The sequence below is a fragment of the Sminthopsis crassicaudata genome, chromosome 3 (genome assembly GCF_048593235.1).
Source record: "Sminthopsis crassicaudata isolate SCR6 chromosome 3, ASM4859323v1, whole genome shotgun sequence".
Taxonomy (NCBI): Eukaryota; Metazoa; Chordata; class Mammalia; order Dasyuromorphia; family Dasyuridae; genus Sminthopsis; species Sminthopsis crassicaudata.
This window is the reverse complement of record NC_133619.1, coordinates 288,752,286-288,773,622: the sequence shown is the minus strand read 5'-3', so window position 1 is coordinate 288,773,622 and position 21,337 is coordinate 288,752,286. Positions and strand designations below refer to the sequence as shown.

Genomic DNA, 21,337 nt, shown 5'->3' with positions numbered 1-21,337 from the left:
TAGACATTTAGAGTAATATTAGTAGTCATAATAATACAGTTAAATTAGGTGACAGTGTCTTCAACCAAACAATTCTAGATTCCTGGGTATCTAATCTAAAATCTGTGTCCATACATGTGTAAAGTATATTTATGTATGCTTATATATTCATAAACATTAGGACATATTATATACAAATATGAACAGCTAGATGACTCAGGGGATAAAGTCAGGAAGACCCAAGTTCAAATTTGATATTAGACATAAACTATGTCATCCTGGTATGATTACTTAACTTTTTTTTTTTTTTTTTGCCTTAATCCACTGGAGGAAACAAACAAACAAACAAACAAAAAAAACAGAAACCAGTATTTTCTCAAGAAAACCTCTGCGACAATTTGGTCCATGAGGTTGTAAAGAGTCAGATACAATTGATCATCAACAACAACAACAACAAAATCAACTTATAATATATATATGTAATATATGTGCATATATATGTATATAATTGTGTATATATGCATATACATTCATATGTAAACATATATGTTAGATTTAATTTCTGTGTATTAATTTGTACAATTTAGCCACCAAAAGTGTCTTGCTAAAAAATATTTTAAAGTGGCAACCATGAAACTATTTCAGTGTAATTCATGTAAGATGCATAGCTAAATATAAATATTTAGAGAGAAATATATGTAGATTTAGAAGCTAATTTATGAAGCTTTGTAAAAATTGTAATAATTTTAAAAGATTATTATGTGAGGTTATAATCCTTTAATCTTTAGAATGTCCTTTCTTCTCAATATTTCAAGGGATTGTTTTTTTCTGAGAAAAAGGAAAAGCAAAATTATGACAGAAAAGCATTGATGTATAGAATAATGCAGTTTTTATCTCTTGTATAAACAATTTTCTGCATGAATAGTATATAAAATATAGTACCATGCAATGAAAAAAGTTTTATTGACATAGGAGAGTTTCTAAATTCTAGAATAATTCTCTCTCCTCTTTACATGTGAACATCTTTACTGAATTGTCTTAGGCAGTAAAGTAAAACAAGATTAACTGAATTTTAAATAAAAAAAAAACTTTACTCCTAGAAAATATTATGTTTATTTTTAACAATTCAATAAAAATAAAAAGTTGAATATCGAGGACAGAAATGGAACAGTTGTTTCACTATAGCTTAGAAAAATTAAAGAGAAAGTAATATGTGATTTTTTTTTGAGACAAGGATTAGCTACTAAGTATTGTTTTTTAAGGTTTCCATTATCTTCCTATGAATTCCTATTGGTAACCAGTCATGAAATACACAGATGGCCTAGTTCCTCAAATATTTTTGGAAGGGAAATAGGAAGAATTTGTTAAACATTACTAAAATATTTGGGTGGCTGAATTGAACCTTTATTGATAAATAACACATTCTGAATGCATTCCGAATCTGAAGGTTTATGAAAACAAAAGATTCTATAAAACAATACAACATAAGGCAAACTTATGTATGTATTAGGAAATGACTCATTAAGACATTTTGTTGAGTTTTTAATTAAACTGCATTACTTTTCTAAAGAGTCCTTTCCCTGTAAAGGAGACAACTTTCAGGCTACAGGATAGGTAATTTACCTTCCCACTGGACCTCTGCTGTCCAAACAATTCATAATTTTAAAAAATTACTAAGAACCTCTGGCTTCCCAAATCAAAGTTCTCTTATTGATTCTCTAGCTGTGAGGAGTGCAAGAACAATAATTTTCCCTCATCAAGATTCCCTCTGTCAAAAAATTTAACAGAAATTTGCTCTTCTCTAAAGAGAAGAGCAAAAACTCAAATTATGGAAAATGCACTTACAAATGATATAACACTTAAAAGGACAAAAATAATCAATTTTCCTTTTCTTGGTAAAAGGCTATATTTTGGATCTTGCTGCCAGGAACTATACCAACATACTCAATTCCCTAGTTCATTAGTAAGGATTCAAGAATCACATTGCCCAAAATCATCCAATAGGAGGTACCGTACATGAACCTTCTTTGCAGTATTTCAAATTGTTCCATCATCATCATCCTCAGTGATACTATGTCTTGACCTGGAAATCACTGAGAGCTTCTAGTCTCTGACGTGCTTAGAAATTAAAGGGAAAAAAAAAAACAACAAAGAAAATTCAGGATCCCTTCTTTAGATACCTAGGGAAATATATTCAACTCAATACATGCTTGTTATTAATGTCAGTCATTTGTATTTTCTGGTAGAGGTAAAAATTTGTTTATTGTATATAAAATATTATATATTGTGTATATGATAGTTACCTTATGGTGTAACTAAATTATATAAAATGATTATAACTTGGAGTCAATTAACTGGATTTGAGCACATTCTATATAATTATTCATTTATTGGAACGCTATCTGATTTTTCACTTGAAAGACAATGGTTGCTTCCTTGGAAATTGCTCTGCAATTTGGAGACACACTTAATCATAATGGCATAATTGCATAGGTTAATACTTTAGCTTGGACTAGGTGACAAGTCATTTGTATTAGAGGTTCATCTAAATTTGATTTTCATAAGTGTTTTCAGGGGGCACTTTAGGTCACAAAAATTATGACAGAAAAAGAATAATGCATTTCAAAGATAACTAAAATCACATATGAGAGAAATTAAAAAGGATACTTTCAATTTTATTAGTACACTCTAGCTTCCATTTAAAGTTGCTTCAGGAAAGTTATACATCTGCACCTAACTCCCTTATTCACCTAGACCTAGAGTTGTAACTAAAGCATTTGAAAACCTTAAATAATTAAACAAATATTAGTTGTTATTAACATCAAATATTTTAACATAAGTAACATATAATTTTATTAGGGAAGTGACATTCAAGAAAAGGCATTAATATCTGATCTGCTGCTTTACCTGAAGAACTGTGATATTTTGCCATCTGACCTATCCACTAAAATTTTCCATGTATTTTCTTCCTTATTAGAATTTGAGCTCCTTGAACTTAGTCATTCTTATTTTTTCTATTTATGTCCCCAGGGCTGTATACATAGTAAATGTTTAATTAATATTTTATTCATTCATTATTGATGAATCACCTTTTATATACTTATATTAATTATTGAGAAAAAGAAATGTATAAGTATATGTGAACATGAGAATGCATTGTTGTTTCATTTATCTTCAGAAGAATGGGTTTCCATCAAGAAGTTTTGAAAGAGAAGGTAGATAAAGTATGTAGTGGCAATCAAAATTTTTTATTTCTTATTTTGACCATTTCTTGTGTTCACCTTGTACATAGTACATTAAATCCAAGTACAAGACATTTTTATTGATGTAATTAATATTAAAGTAATAACATAATATATCATTAAAATAATATAAAGCCCTATAAACAGGAAAAAACACAAACAGGAAGCAACAAACTGTATTTTACCTTAAAGGCAGCCTCCTAATGGAGATTTTCCATATGAGACAACCTAATTTTCTAAAGAGTGTCATGAATATTAATGATAGAAGTGCCAGTTCTCCACTTATGAGGATAAATAAGAAATTGAGGCAACTATCTGGATTCAGATCCTGAATTTTACACATTGACTTTATGCTCCTCCACACCACAATCTGATAAGACAATTGAAGCATTTGTAGTGAATTTGGCAGTAGAGTCAGAGTCTTCTCTGGCATATGCTCTCTGAAGATATTTCATAATACGTAGTTATTCCCTTCTGTAGACTACAGGGGTTGGTTCATTTACTTCTGTATTCACTACAAATACCCACTCTTCCACCCAGTTTATTTCTTTCATTGACTTTTTGAAAAATGACAAGATCCTAAAACAATGTGATTTTCTCTATGGAACTTTTAAGATTGTATCAGCTTTGAAAAAATGTAGATCTCTGAACCCTTTAGCCATTTGCTATTCCCAAAAAATTATTGATGTTTTGACTATTTGTTTCTTTAAGAAAGTAAAAACCATTCAGATTAATTGCTCTCCTTATTTTCTAGACATCTTAAAATTTAGCAAATGCCTGTAATTATAGTTAATTTATTAAATGTTTATTGAGTAAGCAATGACATTTAAAGAATATGCTCATTTATTTATTCATTTATTTTGCATTTAATTTTAGATTACAATGAGAAGGCAAGGCAATTCTTATAACTCTTTCTTTTACTTCAGTGAACTTTCTCTATTTCTCTTATGAGCTAAATAACCATTTTGAGAATTTGCTCCCAAGATAAGATTCTAAAAGCTCATGAAATTAGCAGTTTTATAATTACGCTGAGTAAGATAGGGAAGGATTCCAATTGATCTGTAAGTTGTAACAATTTAGCAGATGACACTTTAGAAAATGCTGTCATCATAGCTGGAAAAGTTATTTAAAGGTAGATCTGCTATTTTAGTATTTCTATCAAAAGCCATTTATTGAGTATCTATTACTTTAATTATTTAATGTATTTCCTGAAGAAATAACTACTTAAAAAAAATAAATCTATCTTATTGTCTATTAATGAAAACCTTAACCCTAAAAGTGAACAACTCTTACTATAACATTTCCCTGTGCAAAAACAATCTATAGTTACCTATCATTGCTAATAGCAAAAAACTCCTAACTTTTTTGGCCCTAAGATTACTGTCATCTTTGACATTCACTGTTAAACACTGTTCCTTGTACATTTTGGAGAGAAAGTAATAAAATGAATTCATTTATATATGGAACTCTCAATGTGAAAACATGCTGTACCAAAATGGAGACTTTTTTTAAAGACTATGTTTATCCAATATATGATTTTTCATATTCAAAATTCAAAATTATCAATTTTCTATATGTGCTATTGCTGTTGTTATATAGTTGTTTTCAATGATATCCAACTAACCATGAATCATTTTAGAGCTTTCTAGTCAAAGACACTGTAGTGATTTGTCGTTTCTTTTCCCAGCTTATATTAAAGATGAGAAAACTGAGGCAAAGAGCTAAAGTGACTTGTCCTGAGTCATAGGCACTATGTGTTTGGTGCCAAATTGGAATCCAGGAAGATGAATCTTCCTGAGTCCAGGTCTGGCTCTATACCCATTGTATTACCTAGCCACCCAAATTAATTATATCCCCAGGTACTTAAAGAAGAGGGAGGTGTGATTGCTGTCAATTATTTGGAAAATCATAAAAAGTGCACACATAGCACACATTTAGAGGACAGATATCTCACTTTTTAAAAAAAGAGACTAGAACAGAGTGTGCAAATTAATGAATGTGATTTAAATTCTTATGAAATCTTTTAAAGTGGATCATAAAGACATGGTCATTAGGAAAAAAAGAGAGTGAGAGAGATATAAAGAAACACAGAGACAGAGACAGAGATGGAGACACACAGAATGAGACACAGAAACAAAGAGAAAAAAAATAGGGAGACAGAAGCAGAGAGAGAGACAGAGACAAAAGAAAGACAAAGGATGAAGTGGAAAGGATCAATAATAGAATAATGATTAAACAATTAGAGAGTGCCAGGAACTATGTTAGAAAAATAAATAATAATTTCAAAGACCCATCATACTTTCATCATGATCAGGTCATGTCCATCTAATCTTATTTCTTTTTGTAAAAAGAGTACTAACCTATTAGATAATAAAAATCATAAGATATCATTTACCTATATTTTTACACAAATTTTGATAAAAATATCTCACAGTAGTTTTGAGAAAGGAAATAGACATATTGATTTTAGACCAAAATGCACACAATCAGGTCTAAAACTTATAAACAGATTCAAATTTATAGCTGTTAACTGGTTCACTGTTAAAATAGCAGGAAGCATCCAGTGGAATACCCCAGGGATTTATGTTTGGCCCAATGTTCTTTAACATTTTTATTAATAATTTAGATGAAGACACATATGATAATATAAATTTGCATATGGCACAAAAAGGGAGAAATAGCTAATTCATTGGGTTTTAGGCTAAAGAATTGGACTAAATATATTAACACGTAATACAATAGAAAAAAATTTAAAGTCATTCATTTGCATACAAAAAAATCAATTTCATGAGTTACAAATGGGAGAGCTATGGGTAGATAGCGGTCATTCTTTAAAAAAATCTCTAGGTTTTAGTGTCTTGCAAAACTGTAAGGATTAAACAAAATAATATACGGAAAATGCTTTGCAAACATTGTAACTTGTATTTTTCTACTTTTTTCATTTTGCCATTTATTCATTCACTATTCATATGTACATATATACATGTAGAGATACATACATACTCATATATACACGAACACACACACACATATATATACATATATATATATACATATATATATATATATATATATATATATACATATGGATAGTGTATACACACATATTATAGAGATAGAAGCATTCTTTGCAATCAAAATCTTTAGTTTTGCTGATAAGGAAACAGATTCATTGAGGTTGAATGGTTCCATTATTATTGCACAGGCTGATTTCAACATCCATATTCTTTCCATTAAAGTACACTGACTAATATTTGCTATATAATATTATTATCTATGTTTTGGCAACACAAATCTTAATGATATTTTACTGCATCTTATTTTATAATGGAACATTTTCCAATTTCCTCTTTGAAACATATTTATTTTCTTATTTCTCTTCTATTACATCCAAATATCTACATCTGTATTTGTAGTATCATAATGTTAATAATTGCAAAAGCTAATACTTATGTAGCATTTAAAAATTTACAAGGCAATTCATATACATTTTCTCATTTGATCCTTATTGATTGGGGTAAAATAATGTCAAGATTAATTCCAAAATGTTCTCTCATATAACTCTTTCCTTCAGTATTAGACTAGATCTCTATTTTGAAAGTGTTAACTATTGAGAATTCCAAGGAAAAGTTTAATGATGTGTGCAAACAATTTCTCTTTCTTCTTAAAATAATTCTTATAAATATGCATATGTGTATTCCTTTTCATGATTGTCTCATGTATGTTCAATATAATAAGATTTTAAAATAGAGAAATTAAATGGATTCTTAGGCATATTTTTCATTAATCATAAAACTTCCATTCCCTGTTTTCTTCTGCTCCCCTTCAATTAATTTGCAGAATATAGTATAAGCTGTGTTCAGTTTATCCCTGTCTCTTCAGAGTTCTATTATACAGTAAACTTCTCTTGGAAATTTAATAAAAAGTTACTAGAATTGTTGCATTTCATTTTAGTCTGTGGTTTAAACCCTTTAATTCATGGCTCTATTTCTTCATTGGCTATAGTAATTTGAATTTAAATGATTTTGCATGTCTGAATAGATATCTCCTATGTACACAAACAACTCATAGTTATTTTAACTAACCCAATATTGTGGACAGAGATTCTTCCAAAATAATGATTATTTGTTGACATGTCACATTATTGACTTTCCTTTTTAAATTAAGGTTTATAAATATTTTGATCACTTCTCATTCCTAATAAATGTTTTTGTAAGGATAAATGAACAGCAAATATAACATTATCATAAAAGTTATAAGCCATTCTTTCTATAAGCCATCCTCCAATTATTTGTGTATGTATTGTATATATTGTGAAATTATCTGTTTCTCTTGGAAGTTACATAAACCAGTGATGTAAAACTCATTAGAAATAGGTACCAGTAAAGCAAAGATCCTTTCAGGCAGAATATTAACTTAGAAAATAGCATATTATCATTATCTACATTCTCTTATATTTTATTTGTTTTGCTGAATATTTCCAAGTGTCATTTTCATCAAATTTCCACAGACCTCTCTAGCAGATTCATTGACTAGGTATTTGACATCTCCCTTTTTTTAATTTTTATTTTTTGGTATGTAAACCAATCAACCATGTGAGAGAAGTGTCATATAATTTTTTTTATCTTCAGGCTGTATTTGACATATTTTCCTTTATGTATAGCATACTAGTACTGCAAAAGAGAAGTTAATCACATTTATTAAGAATTATGGATGTGTTCTTTTTAAGAAGTGGATACAGAATGGCAGAGAAAAGACCCCCAAACCCCCAAATAATAACTCTAGATAAATTCTAAAGCAGCACAAGAAAACAGGTTCAAATCATTTCCAATTCAAGGTAACTTAGAAGGTTGACAGGAAAAGTCTTTAGTATCAGGATGAGACTGGAACTTAATCCAGAACAAGACATACCAGCACAGACCTGATCCCAGGCAAACCAGGAACAGGTTTCTGAGTAACTAAATTAGTGGCAAAAGAGCCAATTTCCAGATCTTTTAGCCCATTCTATGAGAAGTGTTTTTCTTTAAGACATGACTAAAATTTCCTCTTCTACAGGAGACATTTCTCAACTCTCTTAATTTCACCACCTTCTCACAGCTAATTATTTTTCTATTTTATATATAGATATAGATATATACAAACATATATGTATGTGTATGTATACATGAATATGTGTTTTTGTGTGTATATATATATGTACATATAAAACTATGTGTATATATGGTGTATAAAGGTGTATATGTATATTAAGAAGAATATTAGTATGAAAGGTAGATTTGAGACTAATTTGAGACTTTACATGTTAAAGGAATTTGATTTTAAATTTTAAATTATTAAGTGAAAGAGTATCATGTAGTACTACTTAAATACTACCTTAAGGTAAATGACTTTTGTAAATATAAAGAATCTTGAGGAAATAATCTGGAATCTATTGCAAAAATAATTCATAGAAACACTGATGGTTATCAGATGTCTCTTTATGTCTTCAAACCTTCTGGGTTTTTTAGACATTTAATAAATGTGTAAGTTGTTATGTTTGTGTTCTGAACACATTATGTGCTTAATAAATGTAGTTGAACAAACTAATGATGATGATTGACAAAGAATATGCTACCTTGCCCCTTGAGGAAAAATTTCTTTTTCTTTAGACTTTGACACGTTACTATGTATTGTCATAATGCATTAGTAACCATCAGAAAGTTTTGCTGTTTTTGTTTTTAGTATTCATTATGATTCCTTAAAATATCTGCTCCAGAATTACATATCTATTAATTTGCAAAAGATCATACTTTGTTTCTTCTTAGTGAAAAGGACTATAATGCTCTTTGGGTGTTATTGTATTTTTAGCTTTGTAATCACCTCCTGATGAAGAGAAACAGTAAACAAGTATTAAAGTATCCAAAGTAATTTGAAAATTTTGCTATCCTGGGGAGACAAAAACTCAAGACATCAGTCATCAATTTATAAAATCATTTTCCTCACTGTATTGGAAGCTAAAACAACGAAAGAGAGAATGCTTCAGAACTCTCTGCAGGAATAATTTCCTACAGAATAAAGTCCTGATCTATTTACAGAAAGGGGGAAAGAGGAAAGGAGATTTCTATACTTAATCTTAGACATTTTCTCCTAATCATGTAAGTCCCTTATGAGAAATAATCATGACATTTTGTATTTCACCTTATTAAAAATAGAAACAAAGAGACCACCAACATGATGTTATCTATCTTAAGTTTTGACAATGAACATGAAAATTTGTACATATAGTCTTGGTTAGTCATAAATTAAAAGATCTGAATGAAAGAAAAACTCATTGAATAGGAAATTAAATTTAAAAGGATATTAAGGTTTGATTAGGACAGAGATCTCTGCATTATATCTTTTTCACCTTTTTTGAAAATAGCATTTGATTTTTTTTTCCAATTACATGTAGATATAATTTTCAACATTAATTTTTAGTAAAATTTTACATTCTACATTTTTTCCTCCTCATTCTTCTTTCCCAATATGCCAAGCTATCTGATATGGATTGTAGATGTGCAATCATGTAAACATATTTCCATATTAGTTATGTTGTGAAAGAAAAAAACAGAACAAAAGGGGAAAGGCAAAAAAATGAAAATACAATGAAAAACTAAAAATAATATGATTTTACCTGCATTTAGAATCATAGTTCTTTTTCTATATATATAGGGTTTTCCATCATGAGTCTTCTGTAACTGTCTTAATCACTATATTTATGATAGCATAATATGCTACTACTGGGCACAATATTATCCTGGTTCTCCTCCCTTCACTTAGGATTAGTTCAGTAAGTCTTTTGAGGTTTTTCTGAAATCTTTCTTTAATCATTTCTTATACCACAACTTGTTCAATCATTCCCAAATTCATGGATATCCCCCAATTTACAGTTCTTTCTCACAACATAAAAAGCTGCTATAAATATCTTTGTAGATCCTTCTCCTTTTTTAATGATATCTTTGGGATACAGACCTGGTAATGGTATTGCTGGATCAAAGGACATATGTTTTATCTTTATGTTAACAATACTACCATTTCCTCCTCATTCTCTTGGTTGAGGGATTATTTAATCCTATGTTCCAATTTCTCATGGTATCTAAAAGTATTCTTTGATCATTAGATTATTACAGTATTTATTCAAAATGAATACTATGATGTCATGTGGATGTAAACCTGCTCTAATTTGGTCAATGGATAGAATTTAAACTGCCAGTGGACAAAAGCTGCATATCCTTAGCCTCAATATTATAAATATTCTTGATTAGGGAATCAAAAATGGAATGTTATTGAGAATATGAATAAAAAATGTACATACATTAAAATTTTATCGTGATTGTATAAAATGAAAAGAAAATAGCCTTGTTAAGTGAAAAACCAAGTGATGAAACATGTTCAAAAATATGCTACATTTAATACACATTAAGTGTAGGGAAGAAGATCACAGGAGTTTCTGTGTCTCCCCATTCTATCTCAGCCTCTTCCCCCCAAAAAATGCACCATGGTGAACATTTCAGAGACTTTCTACAAAATTAGCAGTTTATGGGCAAGGTTGGATGTCTCCTGATCTGCAGAATATTCCCAGATTTATGTGATCATATATTTGTTTAAGATAGAAGAATTATGACTATAAAGATGAATAGAATTTGATGATGATGATGATGATGATGATGATGATGAAGATAATAGTCATTATCTTCACTTAAAGTGGCAAAATAAAGTACTGAGCCTGGATTCTGGTAAATTTGCATTCAAATCTTTCCTCGGACACTTACTAGTTGGCAAGTCATTTGACCCTATTTGACTCAGTTTCCTCATTTGGAAAATGAGCTGAAGAAGGAAAAGACAAACTATTCCAGTACCTTTGACAAGTAAGCCTGAAATATGGGTCATGAAGAGTTGAACACAACTGAAAACCACATAAACAACAACAGATGGAGATAATAATAATATTAATAAACTAAAATGTTTGGAATATTTTGCAAGTTATAAATCACTTAATGTAACACATGAATAAATAACCAAACCTGAATATATTCCCTTATGATTCAATCTGATATTGAAACTATTTCATCAAATTATTAAAATATATTAAATCATATTTTTAAAAGTTTATTTAACTCTATGTAACAAAAGACAATAATTTTTTCCCAATACCTCTACCAGTCACTATTTTCCCTTCTTACAGAACCAAATATTGGTCATGGCAGAATTTTAAAAAGACATTAGTGTCTACCATAATACCTGTATATGAACCCATTTAATAAGTATTTTTACTTAGTGAAAAAATGAAGAAATAATGTGAAATAATTGAAATTAGCATAAAATGTGCACAATACAAAGTTGTTTTTTTTTCTTTTGTTTTGTTTTTGTCTTGATGAAATCTACTATGTCAAATTAATGAGAGTTTTGGAAAGACAAGGGATTTTAATTCAGATGATATAGTTTCAAGTTTTGTCTTTTTTCCCATTACTGTTTTTTTAACTATATAGAAGTCATTTTAAATCTCAATTTTGTCATTTGAGAATATAATAATACCCATTTCTCCTGCTTCATAGGGTTATTATTAGTAATATGGGCATAAAGAAGGTGGTAATCCTTTTGAAAAATTGTGGAGCTCTACACAAATATAAGGCATTATTTTTTCATCTTAGACCACCGTTTGTTTTCTGCTTTGTTTCAGAAACTCCACATATTGTATGAAAGTGTCCATTTCACTGACTGTGGGTGAAAATGACACTGGACTCTGCTACAATTCCAAGATGAAGTACTTTGAAAAAGCTGAGCTTAGCAAAAGTAAGGAAATCTCATGCCGGGATATAGAGGATTTTCTAATACCATACAGAGAGCCTGAAATCTTGTGGTATAAGGTAAGGAATAGAGAAGGTCGAGTTTCTTATAAATTATTGTGTATTGGGTTCTGTAGTATTTTTAGTATTGCAAACCTTTCAAAGGAACATAATATAATATAGTTTACATCCTATTTCTTGAGACAATGTTATTTCAGTTTTGTGAGACTTCTTATTGCTTTGAAAGGATTTAGTCAGTTTGGTTAGGTCTAGAAAAAAAAAGATTTAGGTGAAATTGTGTGATAACTTTATTTTTCTTAATAATTTTTGAGGAAAAGTGAGGCAAGTAGGGTTAAGTGACTTGCCCAGGATCACATAGCTAGTTAAGTGCCAAGTGGATGAGGCCAAATTTGAATTCAGATCTTAATGACTCCAGACCAGTGATCTTTCCACTGTGCCATCTAACTGCCTCTCTTTTGAGATATTTTTTACAATTCTTTCTTATGTCAATTGATTTTGTCAGAAGTAGAAAGTAAATTATTTATACATTTTTTTTCTTTGGGATGTATAAAATAATAGGGAGCCAAAAATGAGTGTAGCTGCAATTGACTAGTAACTCTCCAATATAATTGTATGATTATTTCCATTGGACCTTTCTCCATTATATGTCTTATTATTTCTAGTTTTCTGATTCTCTAACTGAAATAATTGAGAAAACACCTTTGTCAAACTCCATGAAATTTAAATAATTGTGTTTGAATATAATTGTTTCTTCACAACTCAAAAATTATTTTCATACTTAAAAGTAATAATTTTGCTTCCATTCTCCCTATGCATAATTATAGTTTACTCATCACCTTATTTACGCAATAAAATTTTACTTTTTGAATATGAATAAAGAACAGTATATCTTTCTGTAAAAATTACTGTAGAATTATTTATCCTTGAATATATAATGATTGGAAACTGCAAATGGTGTCTGGAAATAAGATATTGGACCTCTAAATTTTAGTCATGTGCTTAAATATATTCCTTGCAAACCTAACCAATCCAAAAAGCAAGCCAAAATTATCTTATAATAATCTAGTGTTCTGGTTCTAATCTTTGTTTGACTTCTGATAGTAAGACCCATATAAACTTTATGTTTTAGAATAATTATTCAGAAATTATGTTAAAGCATATTAAATTACTGAATTTATCTCTATTCTTTTGTGTTCACATGTTTGCAAACATACACATATATACATATACTATATATACACACATATATAATATAAATACTATATATACATATATGCACAAACATATTTACACACACACACACACACATATATATGGAGGCCACATATCCCATAAGTCCTATTTTTCTCCTTTTTGTATTGCTTTATTGCCACCATCTATTATATTCCCAGGAATATGGAAGGTTTTAATAAATATTCATTCATCTCAGTGATTTTTCCAAACTTTTTATTTCTTCTTAGATCTCGTAATTTCCTTCCACTTCTCACAACTTCTCAGCTTGGAATTTTGCTTCAGATTTGATAGGGAAAAATTAAGGCTATTTACTCAGAGCTCCTTCTTCTCCCGTCATCCTTATCTCACATCACTCATATACCTTCTGGCACAGTCTCCTTCACGCTTGTTTCATATAAAGAGTTAAAGAGTTCCCTTTGTTTTGACCATGCCTAACTCCTCTCTCTCTCTCTCTCTCTCTCTCTCTCTCTCTCTCTCTCTCTCTCTCTCTCTCTCTCTCTTTATATATATATATATATATATATATATATATACACAAAGGAACTCACCCCATTCTGGTTTTCTTCAGCTAAATGTCCCCTCTATAATTTGTTTTCTCATTCATCTTCACTCTCTCCATGTCTACTGGCTATTTCATTAATGCCTTCAAATATGCCCATATGTCCCCCAATCTTAAAAAAAAAACAAAAAAACTCATTTGAACTGTCCATGCATAATAGTTATTGTTTTATATCTCTCCTCCTCCACTTCCTTTCTTCTCACTATCTTCTGACTTTGGTTTTAGGCTTCTGACTTCACAATTCCACTGGTATTATTTTCTCTAAAGGAATTAACAATCTCTTGTCAAGTCTAATGACTTCTCTTGATTCTCATTATCTTTGATTTATCTGTAATCTATAAAAATGTCAATCATCCTCTTCTCCTTGACTATTGGCTTCTGTCTAGGTGTTCATGACACTGATCTCTTCAAGTTCTTTTCTTGCTTGTTTTACCACTCCTTTGCCGTTTTCTGTATTAACATACAGATTGGACAATAGTAAGAATTTCCCAGATTCTTCTGGGAGCCCTTTTATGTCCTCTCTATTTACCTTTTTGCTTAGTGATCTCATCAGATCCTATAATTACAATTATTATTTCTATTCAGACTACTCTCAAATCAGCTTGTACAGAGCTAGCTTCTCTCCCAACTTGTAGGCTCACATGTCTAACAGCCTCTAAACATTTCAAACTGAATATAGCAAATATTTCTAGTATAGACATATCAACCTCAATATTGCTAAAAAAAAAAAATACTCATTATCTCTTTTTTCCTCTCTAGAAACACTTCCTTTTCCCTAACTCCCCTAATAACATTAAAAGTACCATCCAGCTTCAATATCTTCCTTGATTTCTCACTCTTTAATCCCCCCACTGCTATATCTAATAAATTGGCAAATCCTGTCATTTTTATTTTCATAATATCTGGCAAAAAATCCTCCCTTTTCTCTAGTGACACTGTAAGCATCCTAGTTCAGGCTCTCAATAATTTTCAAACAATTTGAAATAGCCAGCCTTGTCTGCCTACCTTAAATCAAACCACTGCAATTTATTTTCTATATAGCTACCAAATGTCTTATCCAAAAATGCAAATCTGATTGTATAGGCATACTATTTAATAAATTGTTGTGGCTCTCTATTACCTCAAGGATTAAACATAGAATCCTCTGTTGACTTTCTAACCCCTTCATAATCTGCCCCCTTACTATTTTTCCAGTCTTATTTTACCTTACTACTATCTATATACTCTGGTGATCTGGTAACACTGGCCATCTTTTAATTCCTCAAAATCATATTCTATACCTTGACTCTTAGCATATCTCTTGGTTGTTCGCCATGCTTGATAAATTGCTTCTGCCTCCTCCTAACCTATGTGCTTCATCAGTTTTCCTTCAAGTCCATTTAAAGATATGTTATGCATAAGAAGCTTTTCCAATCCTAAATCTTTATGACTTCCTACAAAAATTACTCCAATTTGTTCTACTCTATATTTATTTGTGCATAGTTGTTTCTTATTCATTGAATTATGGGGGGGGGGGGGTTGAGATCAGGATCTGTTCTTTTTTTTCTTTTCTTCCTATATTTACTTAACATAATATATAACACACTGTAGGTGCTTAATATTAATTAACTAATGTGTTTTTACATTTTATTTTTTAAAATATTAATTTGTTTCATCAAATATTTCCCAATTATAGGTAAAAAAATTACATACATTTAAAAAAATTGAAATCTAAATTATTTTCCTTCATTCTGCCCCTCTCTTCTTCAAGATGGCAATTCGATATCAATCATATATATATGAAATAATGCAAAACATATTCCTATATTATCTATGTTGCAAATTAAATAATAAAAGTTAAAAACTATCTTCCATAATCATTCACAGGTCATCAGTTCTCCTTCTGGAGGTTGACACTGTCTTTAATTATGGGTCCTCTAGAATAGTCTTGGATCATAGTCTTGATCAGTATAGCTATAGCTAAGTCTTTCACAGTTGATTATTCTTATAATATTACTATTAACTGTGTACAGCAATATCCTTGTTTTGCTCACTTAATTTTGTATGAGTGCACATGATTCTATCCAGGTTTTCTGCTCATCATTTTTTTTATATCACAATAGTATCCCATCATAATTATATACTAAGACTCATTCAGCTATTCCTCAGATGATGGGCATACCATCAATTTATAATTGTTACCACATAAAGAGTTGCTATAATTATTTTTGTAAAAATATATCATTCTCCCCTTTTCTTTAATCTGTTTGGGGTATTGCTATGTCAAAGGATATGGACAGTTGTATAGTCATATCACACATTGTTCTTTAAAATGATTGGAATAGGTCTACCAGCAATAATTGGTGTCCCAATTTTTGCCACATCCTTCCTAACATTTAGTATTTCCTTTTTGTGTCATGTTATCCAATCTATCTCAAAATAGTATAAGGTGATATTTCAGAGTTTTGTTCATTGGAATTTTTCTAATCAGTAGTGATTTAGAGCATTTTTATGATATCAATGATACTTTTGATTTCTTTTTCTGAAAATTGTCTGTTCATATCCTTTAACTATTTACTAACTGGAGAATGGTTCTTATTTTTACAAATTTAACTCAATTTTTATATATTTGATAAATGAGATCTTTCTAAGAAAAACTTGCTATAATTTTCCCTCACTGTCCTGTATTCCTTCTAATTTGGGCTATGTGAGATTTCTTCATGTAAAAGCTTTTAATTTTATATTTAAAAAGTTACCTGTTTACTTTCTAAAATCCCCTTTATCCCTTCTTTTATCAAAAATAATTCACTTATACACAGAAATGATAAGTATATTTTAATATTCTCTTTTATGTTGTTAGCATTTATGCCTTAGCCATTTATCCATTTATCCATTTATCCATTTATCCATTTTGATTTTACCTTGATATACAGTTGGATATAGCTGGGATTGATGAGCTATGCCTTGTTTCTGCTAAACTATGCTTTATTTTTCCCAGCATTTTTTTTTTTTTTTGCTGAGGTAATTGAGTTTAACTGACTTGCCCAGGGTCACACAGCTAAGAAGAGTTAATGAATTCTTATCCTAAAAGCTTGAATCTTTCACTTATTATGATTACTTTTTACTGTGTATTGTGTAATCAATATATTCTACTGATCCACTACTCTATTCCTTAGCAAGTACCAATTTGTTTTCATGATCACCACTTTGTAATATTATTTGAAATCTGAAACTGCTAAGTCATCTTCCTTAAACATTTTTTAATATATTCCTTTGAAATTCTTGCCACTGTTCTTCTGGATTAATTTTGTCACATTTTCCTTCTAGCTCTATAAAATAATTCTTTGGTCATTGATTTGCATAACATTTAATAAGCTAAATAATTTAGGTAGAATTGTTATTTTTATTATATTGACATGATCTACCCATAAGGAATTGATATTTTCCAGTGGTTTAGATCCAATATTATTTGTATGAAAAGCATTTTCTGTGTTCATATAATCCCTGGGTTTGTTTCAGCAGATAGAATCCCAAGTATTTTATATTGTCTGCAGCTATTTTAAATGGAATTTCTTTTTCTATCTCATTCATCTCATTCAAAGGCTTGGTAGCATATAGAAATTCTGATTATATACATTCATTTATTTTGATATACTGCAACTTTGCTGAAGTCATTTTTTTGAGTAGTCTTTGTTGGTGGTGGTGATTCTCTAGAGTATATCCTCTTCATTATATCCTCTTCAAAGAATTACAGCTTTTTTTTTCCTTCCTGACTATTTTTATTCCTTCAATTCTTTTTTTTTATTATTTTCTTATTGTTACAGATAGCAATTCCTCTAAGGTGTGGAATAATAGTAATGAGTAGATATCCTTGCTTCACTCCTAAATGTTATTGGGAAGCCTTCAAGTTTACCGCACTACAGAAAAAGCTTGCTACTTCTTTTATGTATACTCCTTATCATTTAAGAAATGAGCTGATTACTATGCTTTGTAGTGTTTTTAATAAGAATGAAGGGTATATTCTATCAAAGATTTCTTCTGCATCTATTGAGATAATCACAGGATTTTTGTTATTGTTATGATCAATGATGCTGACTGATTTGCTGATTAGAAACAAATCCTGTTTTTTTGGCATAAATCTCATATGGTTTTAGAGTACATCTCCGGAATATGTTGTTGTAATCTCCTGGATAATATATTATTTAAAATTTTTGCATCATATGTATAACATATCAAATTACTTACAGTTTTAGGGAGATTAAGTGAGGGAGGAAGAAATTAGTTACTCAACATTTTATATGAAAATGAAGGCTAAAATCGTTTTTACATTAAATTGGCAAAAAATAAAATACTGTTAAAATTTAAAAATTAAATTGTCTCATCATTTTTATCAAAATTGGTATAAAGGTTTCTTTCTCTATATTTGCTCTCCCTGGTTTAAGTAACAAAAGCACCTTTGTATCACAAAATAAATTTTCTGAGTCCTTTACTTATTTAAAATATTATTTAGTTTTGGAATTAACTATTCCTAAAATGTTTGGTAAAATTCACTTGTATATTCATCTGCTCTTGGGCTTCTTTTTTGGGGGAGCTCATTGATAAATTCTTTATTTTTTTCTGGAATAGGCTCATATTATTCTATTTCATATTATGTTCTTCTATGTATACATATATATATGTGTGTGTATATATTTGTAAAAAATATTCATATATTTTGCTTACATTGCCAATATTATTAGCATATAAATGAGCAAAATGACTTCTAATAATTGCTTTAATTTCATCTTCATTGGTAGTGAATTTACTCTTTATTTTTAATATCACTAATTTGGTTTTCTTTCATTTTTTAAAATCAAATTAACCAATGGTTTGTCTACTTTATTACTTTTTCCATGAAAGTATTTTTTAGTTTTATTTCTTAGTTCAATGTTTTCTTATAGTCATTTTTATTAATCAGCCCTTTGATTTTCAGGATTTCCATTTAGTATTTAATTGGAGAATGCTAATTTGTTCATTTTTAGTTCCTTTAAATACGTGACCTGTTATCTATCTCATATTAATGTCCATATACATTTTACTCCAAAGTATTGCTTTGATTGCATACCAAAGATTTTGGAATGTGGTCTCATTATTGTCTTTCTCTTTAATGAAATAATTGATTGTTGTTCTTTGATCTACCCATTATTTATATTTAGATTATTTACTTTTAATCTATGCTTCCATACTCATTTTTAAATGTGTAATTTTGGTGAGAAAATATTCCTGCTTTTCTGCATTTGTTTATAAGTTTTTATGATTTAATATATGGTCAATTTTTGGGAAGGTACCATATACAACTCCTTTTATTCCTATTCAGTTTCTTCAGAAACTCCCATTATATCCAATTTTCTTTGTTCTATTTTCCAGGTCAGTTAATTTTTTTCAGTGACATATTTCACTTTTTTTCTTCATTTGTTCTTCTGACTTTGTTGTATTATTTTGTTTGAAGATTCATAGAGTTATTAGTTCTTAGTTGCCGAATTCTAATTTTAAGGAATTATTTTATTCAGCCACTTTTGGTACTTGGCACTTCACCAACCCTATTTTTATTTTTTTTATTATAGCTTTTTATTTACAAGATATATGCATGGGTAATTTTATAGCACTGACAATTGCCAAGTCTTTTGTTCCAATCTTTCCTCTCTTTCCCCCATCCCCCTCCCCCAGATGGCAGGTTGACCAATGCATGTTACATATATTAAAGTATAAATTAAATATAATACATGTATACATGTCCAAACAGTTATTTTGCTGTACAAAAATAATCGGACTTTGAAATAGTATACAATTAGCCTGTGAAGGAAATCCAAAATGCAGGTGGACAAAAATAGAGGGATTGCAAATTCTATGTAGTGGTCCATAGTCATCTCCCAGAGGTCTTTTGCTGGATGTAACTGGTTCAGTTCATTACCATTCTATTGAAACTGATTTGGTTCATCTCATTGTTGAAAAGTACCATGTCCATCAGAATTGATCATCATATAGTATTGTTAACCAACCCTATTTTTTTTTAATTTTTTATTATATATATATATTTTTTATAATATTATCCCTTGTATTCATTTTTCCAAATTATACCCCTCTTCCTCTATTCCCTCCCCCCGATGACAGGCAATCCCATACATTTTACATGTGTTACAATATAGTCTAGGTACAATACATGTGTGTAAATACCATTTTCTTGTTGCACAATAAACTTTAGATTCCGAAGGTACATGCAACCTGGGCAGACAGATATTAGTGCTAACAATTTTCATTCCCCTCCCAGTGTTTCTTCTCTGGGTGTAGCTACCTCTGTCCATCATTGATCAACTGGAAGTGAGTTGGTTTTTCTTTATGTTGAAGATTTCCACTTCCATCAGAATACATCCTCATACAGTATTGTTGTTGAAGTGTACAGTGATCTTCTGGTTCTGCTCATTTCACTCAGCATCAGTTGATGTAAGTCTCTCCAAGCCTCTCTGTATTCCTCCTGCTGGTCATTTCTTACAGAGCAATAATATTCCATAACCTTCATATACCACAATTTACCCAACCATTCTCCAACTGATGGACATTCATTCATCTTCCAGTTTCTAGCTACAACAAAAAGAGCTGCCACAAACATTTTGGCACATATATGTCTCTTTCCGCTCTTTAGTATTTCTTTGGGATATAAGCCCAGTAGTAGCGCTGCTGGGTCAAAGGGTATGCACAGTTTGATAACATTTGGGCATAATTCCAGATTGCTCTCCAGAATGGCTGGATTCTTTCGCAACTCCACCAACAATGTATTAGTGTCCCAGTTTCCCCACATCCCCTCCAACATTCATCATTATTTGTTCCTGTCATCTTAGCCAATCTGACAGGTGTGTAGTGGTATCTCAGAGTAGTCTTAATTTGCATTTCTCTGATCAGTAGTGATTTGGAACACTCTTTCATGTGAGTGGATATAGTTTCAATTTCTTCCTCTGAGAATTGTCTGTTCATATCCTTTGACCATTTATCAATTGGAGAATGGTTCGGTTTCTTATAAATTAGGGTCAGTTCTCTATATATTTTGGAAATGAGACCTTTGTCAGAACCTTTGTTTTTAAAAATATTTTCCCAATTTGTTACTTCCCTTCTAATCTTGTTTGCATTAGTATTATTTGTACAGAAACTTTTTAGTTTGATGTAATCAAAATCTTCTATTTTGTGATCAATAATGATCTCTAGTTCTCCTCTGGTCATAAATTCCTTCCTCCTCCACAAGTCTGAGAGGTAGATTATCCTCTGTTCCTCTAATCTATTTATTATCTCTCTCTTTATGCCTAAATCATGGACCCATTTTGATCTTATCTTGGTATATGAACCAACCCTATTTTTAATGGGTTCTTTCATCAGTAAGTTTCCATACATCTTTTTTTTTTTTTAACTTAGCCAAGTTTCTTGTTTAAGCTATGATTTTCTTTTTTGTGAGTCTCTCTTACTATTTGTTACATGTCTTTATATTTTTCCTT

The 21,337-nt window shown here is 30.0% G+C and overlaps 1 protein-coding gene across 4 annotated transcripts in view; it reads left to right on the top strand.

The window, feature by feature from the left end:
* The window catches only part of IL1RAPL1 (interleukin 1 receptor accessory protein like 1), a 1,478,533-nt gene that overhangs the window by 891,212 nt on the left and 565,984 nt on the right, over positions 1–21,337 (top strand). For all 4 annotated transcript variants that reach the window (XM_074300886.1, XM_074300887.1, XM_074300889.1 and 1 more), the window contains one exon: positions 11,920–12,106. In XM_074300886.1, the coding sequence (XP_074156987.1) occupies positions 11,920–12,106 (187 nt within the window). The remainder of the gene's footprint in view (positions 1–11,919; positions 12,107–21,337) is intronic.